This window comes from Salvia hispanica, chromosome 2, assembly GCF_029641045.1.
Source record: "Salvia hispanica isolate PSC_SH4W2 chromosome 2, Shi_PSC_v1, whole genome shotgun sequence".
Taxonomy (NCBI): domain Eukaryota; kingdom Viridiplantae; phylum Streptophyta; class Magnoliopsida; order Lamiales; family Lamiaceae; genus Salvia; species Salvia hispanica.
The window spans coordinates 26,389,262-26,396,643 of record NC_142693.1 but is presented as its reverse complement, the minus strand read 5'-3'; the positions used below and the strand labels follow the sequence as shown (position 1 = coordinate 26,396,643).

The following is a 7,382-nucleotide window of genomic DNA, read 5'->3' as shown; positions in this document are numbered from 1 at the left end:
TTCAGATTCGCTAGAAGGCAAGCCCAAAGTGTGCACACATAACTCAGATATAAACGAGTGCGACGCGCCCGTATCAAACAACACAACAACAGGGGTGTTGAGAATTTCGCCCATACCTGTCAAGTTTCCTTTTTCGCGTTCATCTTGTTCTTTCTTCGGCTTCTTTTGCTCCAGCGCGAACGCTCTAGCTTGTGGAGGAAGTCTTGGGCGGTGAGGCTGTTGCTGCCGCGACGATTGGTCGCGATTTCCTCTCGATTCACCTTGCGGTGCCCTCGATGGCTGACGGGATCCTTGATCGTTCTACCTTGATCCCGATCCTATCTTGTTATTGGCACACTCCCTAGAGTAGTGGCCGTTTCCTCCGCAGGTGTAGCACTTGACGACGTTCTGATATCGGCATTCTCCGAAATGGTACTTAGAGCACACATTGCACTGCGGTGCCCTGGGTCGATACTCTCCTCTCTGGCTAGACGTATGTTGCCCTCCTCCGTGCTGGGATCGATGCTGATTCGACTGGTGTCGTTTCCCATCGTAGAAATTCCTAGAATCCTCCCACTTTCTCTTCTCTCGGGAGTGATGTGATGGGGGCAGTGACGGTGTAGAGTTCTCCTTGGCTCTTTCTTTAGGCATTGCGGCTTCAATATCCAATGCGAGTGCCAAAGCTTTAGCGTAGGTGAGTCTTCCTCGACTGGCCAATGACATCTTTATCTCGGACCTTAGTCCCTCACGGAACTTGTCCGACAGCTTCTCGTCAGTGTCGACTTGATCAGGGGCGTATCGAGTCATGTTGTTGAGCGCTCGATCGTACTCGGTTACGGTCGTACGTCCTTGAGTCAGATTATGGAACTCGGATGCCTTCGCTTTCCGATAGCTCTTCGGCACATACTTGTTGTACAATTCAGTCTTGAAATCTTCCCACGTCATTGCTTCTACTTGATCTCGCGTCAAGGTCTTTGTTCTAGTATCCCACCAAAAGTCAGCTTCTTCGATTAGTTGGAGAGTGACGCAACTCATCCGTTCCCTATCATTGCATCCCAAGATTGCAAAGATACGCTCTATCGCGCGGATCCATGCTTCGGCCTTGGCCGGTTCTCCAAGTCCGTCAAAAACAGGTGGTTTCTGTTCCAAGAACAGCTTCACTATTTCCCGATCAACCGGGCGTGGGGGAGGCGGCAGTGTCTGAATTGACTGCGTCACACTTTCCTCGCTTGAAGGCGGAGGTGTCGGTTGACGGTTATGGCGTCTCGGCGGCATTCTGATTTATCAATACACGGATTATTCTCAAAATTCTATCAATAGTCGCGTGATATAACAAGGTGCATAGGACAATTGTTTTGGTGTATAGGGCCAAGCAAAAGTTCATCACATAGGTGGATTTCACAAGTAGTGTCAAAGCATCACAAAGTCGGTTGCACCATAGGGTATCAAAAGAATCATTGGTCCTTATCAACAAGGTAACTGTAATCAAGAGGCACTTATGCAATTCAAGTGGCAAGTATAAGGCGCAATAAGATGTTCAAAAATAGTGGTGTGATGATATGATGGCATGATAACATAGTGATAGAAAATTTTCTCAATGGCATGGGAATAACAATATGGAAATCCATCACATTATAAGGTAGCGAGATCGGAATGAAAAATAAAAATTCTCCCCAAAGCATATCAGAAAAAAACGTTGCCTCTATGAGGTCTTAGTATCAACAGAAATTTCAAAAGAGCAAAAGAAAGATACTGCAAATGTTTAGCAAAACAATCAAAAATATGGGGAAAGCAAAACAATGTTTTCCACGACTATCACTCCTAGTCGATATCGTTCATGTCCTCTTCGGGGTCCTCATCCTCCTCGACATTTCCCATGTCCAAGTCGTGCCCTTCCTCGTAAGGTTCCTCGTCCTCGCTTGATTCACCAACATCCGGGGGCGGAGGGGTTATCGCACGCATGTCCTCCACGTTCCCATTTATGACCAACGGGTTAGACGTACGAGTCCTAAGCCTTGGTTTAGTAGGGACACGATCAACGTGCGGCTCCTTATCACGACGATATCTCCATCGACGAGCTTGACTCGGCGGATACTTGTGCGCTGGGGGACTAAGCGGCGGTCCATCCCTTGCAACTGCCATGGCTGGGAGTAGCACTCCAATCAAGCCGATCATATCACCTCGAGGCTTGTACTCGGGCGGACTGAACCATGTAAACGGTATCGCAGCTTGAGCAGTCCATTCGCTCCATGGAGAAGGCAGGCTATGGATCAACCTCGAGATCCCCGCGTGATGGGTAACTCCTCCATACGCGTATGCATCCATCCAACGATCATAGAATTCAGTGACGTAGGTTAGGAGAAAGGACTTTCCATCCCACTCAAACTCCTGATAGGTCTCGACGGGGAAAACCTTGTTCTTCGCGTAACGGTCGCGCATCGGTGCGTAATACTGATTAGGCATCTACAAAAGAAATCTCAGCATCAGAACAAGAATCGAAGAAAATATCAATAGTGTATTTCGAATGATGCTGAGAGTATACGAGGGATATATATATATATATATATATATATATATATATATATATATATATAGAGTCCTATTAACCACAACTCCACTCTTAAAGACCGAACTAGAGACCGAATCTTGACCATATGATCTTGAATTTGATGGATTAGATTAGATAATCAAAGGTTAATTTTCGCACTTCATTATACACTCAATTTACTTCAACTCGGGGGTATTATAGTAATTTCATAATTAGGGTAAAAATTCAAAAAATTACTCTTCCTCTCTCACGCGTTTTTCGCCGGCAAATCTTCTCTCAAAAGCTTCTCTCAAAAACCACTCTCCTCTCAAAACTTCTCTCTTAGTTCATCTTCATCTTCATCTTCCATCGATCGTCGCCGGAAGAATACCACAGAAATCGGCTATAAGTTCAACATTTAATCGCTAGATTAAGTATCAAAATGGTCGATACTCGCAAAACTTCTTCTGAACGCCAGTTGAGTTCTGGCAATATTTCCGATAAAGGTAATACAATTTGAAGCTTTGAAAACTTCTTACTCGTAATTTAATTCATCTAATTCCTAACCTAGATTCTTATTTTCGTCAAAATAGTATTGGAATATAAACGCAAGCAGCCGGCAAAAACAGAGACAATCAAAAAGTCAAATCGGAAGCCGGATGAAGTTGCTGGAAAAAAAATTACAGATACAGAAGGTAAACCTAGAATTAAATCGGAAAAATGAAATATAAATTATGACAATGAGGTAACACATGATCTGTTGGATGCTTGTTGATAGAGGATTTGTTCATTAGTATTCGAACATGAAGTTTCATCAGAGAATGTAGGATTAAACATAACTTTTGTAGGTAAATCTTCCTTGAATGAGTTTAGGATTTTAGAATAAAAATTAACTGCTGCATTGTTTGATGTTTTTGAAATAAGAATTGGTTGTAACTGAGATTGAGCTTGTTGTTTTTTGATTTTGTTGTTTATCATTGTTCTTGATCATGAACCAGTTCGGGGTTTGGAGTGAATTGCTTGAATCTTTTGATCTATGTCAAGGTTTGCTTTGTATTTGACTTTGCCTAAAATGCTTTTGATCCTGAATCTCTGATATAATCCTGTAAATGAAGTAATAAAATCTTATACTGAAGTAAATTCCTAATATACTGAAGTAATTTGATAAAATGAAGTTAAAGCCCTAATATAAAAACTATCTTGTTTAGAATGTGTGGCTGAGTATGTTGAGATGCATCTAGTTTTTCCAATATCCAAACTGTAACATGTGCCATCTCTTGCTAAAATGATCTATTACTAAAATGAAGTAATAAAACAATATAATGAAGTAAATGACACTAAAAATGAAGTAACAAAACATTATAATGAAGTAACATCTTTAACTGATGTATTGTTTGTACATTAAAATAAACTACATATTATTTTTTATGAAGTAGTAAATTGATATAATGAAGTTAGTTGTGTCTTTAATGAAGTAATATAAATTGAAAATCACATTAAATGAAGTAACACAGTATTCTCAGTGAACTATATGTTGTAAATTTATTCTATATTCTGATGTATAGGTGAAAATTCGTCTCAAAAGAAGAAGAATGCAAGAATTTCTTTAGACATCCTCTCAATGTTCATATGCAAGTACTTCATTCATACACCTAATTACTTAATTCATATTAATGAACACATTAATGAAAATAGAGACTGTGCTATATACAGGTGACAATAAATTAAAGCCTCCAGATCAAAGTATTATAACCACAGAGAAACTAAAAGGTTTAATTCATAAACTCACATTATATTTTAATTTAATACAACATGTCATTTAATAAATTGGAAAGATGAAGTAATAAATTGATATAATGAAGTAATCTATCTACTAAATGAAGTTATCATCTAAAAGGCTTAGAAATAATTCTGTGCCAGAAATTAAAAAGTGAAATCTAAGCTATATAATGAAGTTAACTGTGTATTTAATGAAGTAACATAGTGTTCATTGAGAACTATCTGTAATTGATAATGATATCTATATTTATTTTGTAATCTTGTGTTTAGGTGAAAGATCCTTACAAAAGAAGAAGAATGCAAGTATTTCTTTGGAAATTCTCTCATATTACTTAGGCAATTACTTCATTCATACACTTTATTACTTCATTTATGTTCCATGTTACTTCATTTATACAAACTGTGCTATATGCAGAGGACAAGAAATTGAAAGCTCTAGAAAAGAGTATTATACCAACAGAAAAATTACAAGGTTTAATTCATAAACTCACATTATATTTTGATTTAATACAACATGTCATTTTATCCATTGACTAAAATAGTCCTCTTTTTTTTTTCTTCCAGAAATGTTGAAAATGAAAAATGTAGCTGTTGGTGATAATACTTCAAAAGAGCATACTAATGAAGAATCTGAAGTCGATAATGAATTGCGTACAAAGAAAAAACATGACAAGTATCCAGCAGATCACGAAGGAGATAAAAACAGAGGTATATCAAATTAATGTTGGATTTTTGTTTCATATTTAATATCTCGTTTGATGTTTTATTTAAATTAACTGATAAATCTATAATAGAATTGTGTAATACCATATTGAAGTACTACAGTGCTCTTTTTTTTTCCAGAAATGTTGAGGATGAAGAAATTATCTAGTGGTAATAGCTCTTCAAAGAAGCCTGCTACTCAAAATCTAGATAAAACAATTCAAGCATCAGGTTTGCAGCATATGTAAACAAGTTTTAATTATTCAATAAAAAATAATAATATAGGTGACTAACATAGATAAACTGACATGTTTTAATGAATTTAATGATGAATTGAGAACAAAGAAAAGACATGACAAGCAGCCTGTAGAAGAAGCTCAAAACAGAGGTACTACCCTTGTGTGTGTTTCACTTCCTTGTATCTGGAATTTCTTTACTCAACATTGATTATATTGTAGTGCAGAAAGAGCATTTAAAAATGTGCATTATTGACATCTCTTTTGACATAATTATTGGATAGTAATGAACTATATTCAATAAATATGAACTAACTTAAGTATGTTATGAAGTATTTTTGAAATGTTATTGAATTAGCTTAATGATACAACAAATTTTAGTGTTAAACCTTAAGCGGTAGTAATGAACTATATTTAATAAATAATGAACTAAATGACAGTCAGTAAAGAAGTAAATATCACATTTTATTGAAATATAATGTTAACTCACTTCATTAAGTCATGCGATTGCTTCATTACATTAGTTTATTACTTCATTTAGTCGTGCTATTACTTCATTCAGTAATGCAATTTAGTGTCAAATATGATGTTAACTTTTAAACATTTTATATCATTATCATTATTAATTATAAACATATGTTAGGTATGAAGAGGATAAGAGGAACTGAGCAAGAACATACTTCACCTACTGGGGAAGATGTAAACAGAAAGATAGTAAAGAAAGCGTCAAAGAATGTTGATAAAGTTGCTGCAAAGAAGGGCACAGGAGTTTCTGACAGAGTTCTGTGTCTTAAAAGAGGTCCGACAAAGTTTGTTGAAGCAATAAAATCTCTGAATGAGGAACAACAAAAGGCAGTAGAAGATATGGGTTTCGGGAGTCTTCTTCATTTCAATTCGACCTTTATTCCAGCAAAGCTTGCATACTAGATAATTTTGATATAGATACATGCGGAGTAAAGTTCAGACGAGGAATACTACATATCGGCGATGATGATGTCCATGCCACGCTTGGTTTACCAAATGGTCATTTGAAATTTGAAAGGAATGGACATCAAAAGTTGGACAAATTCATCAAAGAGATTGCTGAATCTTGTAACCGAGCTAGAAAAAATATGGGTCCTGATATGTTTATGGAAAAAATGTTAAGTGATGTTGAAGGTGGGGAAATGTTCAGGAAGATTTTCTTGATTTTATTCGACAACACAGATTGAAGAGGTAATTGATGACATTGATAATGTCAAAGATTATAATTGGTGCGGTTATGTGATTGATTCTCTCCTTCATGCCCACAAGGTTTGGGCTAAAGACAAGAGCAAACCATTCACTGGGCCAGTTTCATTTCTGGTGGTAAGTAACTAAAATATATTGCCTTGAATTAATCTGTTTTAAATATGAAGTATTATTTAGAAGTGATGAACTAATGCTAAGTTTCATTTTGTAGCCATGTTATGTTGATAGGATTGTTCTTCAATCACGGCTCGTCACAAGAACATTCCCAACAATCAAGGGCTGGACAAGCAAACTGCTAAACAAAAGACAGAAAATGGAGCTTGAGCCTGGGCCATTTGGAAGAGGCATTAAGGAGGGTATTTTCAATCCTCAAAGAAACAATCTGTTTGAATTGGGTGGAAAGAATGACATTGCCAGCTTATCTTGCATAAAAGGAAGTGATATCTCTGCTGCTGCAAAACGTAGAAAGCACTTTTTCAAAGTTATGGGAATTGCAGCTGATGCACTAAGTGAACTTATGAAGAATATAGAAGAAGATGCAGAAGATGTCAAGAAAGATGCCTGCTCTAAAGTTGCAGCCAATTGCTCATTGAAAATGATGGGCGTGCAACAGATGGGACAAGAAGAAGACGGCATTGAAATCCAAAACATGTCTCAAGCAATGTCTCAAGCAATGCAAGATGACGACGTTGATGATCCAGAATTTATCGCTGCAGTTGAGAAAGTAATGAAGGTGGCAGAGCTAAGAAAAAGATGGGAAACTGAAGGTCCTTCGTTTGATTTAGGATTTGAGGTTGGAGGAAGGAACGTAAGTGGATGAATGGCTTCTTGGTTGAAAACTTGGATGTTGTAGTATGGGAACTTTGTTTTGTTGTGTTGTAATTCATATAAACAATGGGATGTAACTAACTGACTTATTTTGTTTTGTA

The 7,382-nt window shown here is 37.0% G+C and overlaps 2 protein-coding genes across 2 annotated transcripts; one reads left to right on the top strand and one right to left on the bottom strand.

The window, feature by feature from the left end:
• Positions 1-1,800: 1,800 nt before the first annotated feature.
• LOC148931954 (uncharacterized) lies at positions 1,801-2,442 on the bottom strand. Its single transcript, XM_089064965.1, has one exon. The coding sequence runs from the start codon at positions 2,440-2,442 to the stop codon at positions 1,801-1,803; it is 642 nt and encodes a 213-aa protein (XP_088921091.1).
• A 2,841-nt stretch (positions 2,443-5,283) lies between these two features.
• LOC148931953 (uncharacterized) lies at positions 5,284-7,382 on the top strand. Its single transcript, XM_089063707.1, has 3 exons — positions 5,284-5,375; positions 5,867-6,570; positions 6,665-7,382. Exon 3 carries the CDS (start codon positions 6,767-6,769, stop codon positions 7,271-7,273), a length of 507 nt encoding a protein of 168 aa, XP_088919833.1. The 5' UTR covers positions 5,284-5,375; positions 5,867-6,570; positions 6,665-6,766; the 3' UTR covers positions 7,274-7,382.

What these genes read in the sequence shown, in the direction of transcription:
- LOC148931954 (XM_089064965.1), bottom strand. Translation starts at nt 2,442, where the DNA reads ATGCCTAATCAGTATTACGCACCGATGCGCGACCGTTACGCGAAGAAC.
- LOC148931953 (XM_089063707.1), top strand. Translation starts at nt 6,767, where the DNA reads ATGGAGCTTGAGCCTGGGCCATTTGGAAGAGGCATTAAGGAGGGTATT.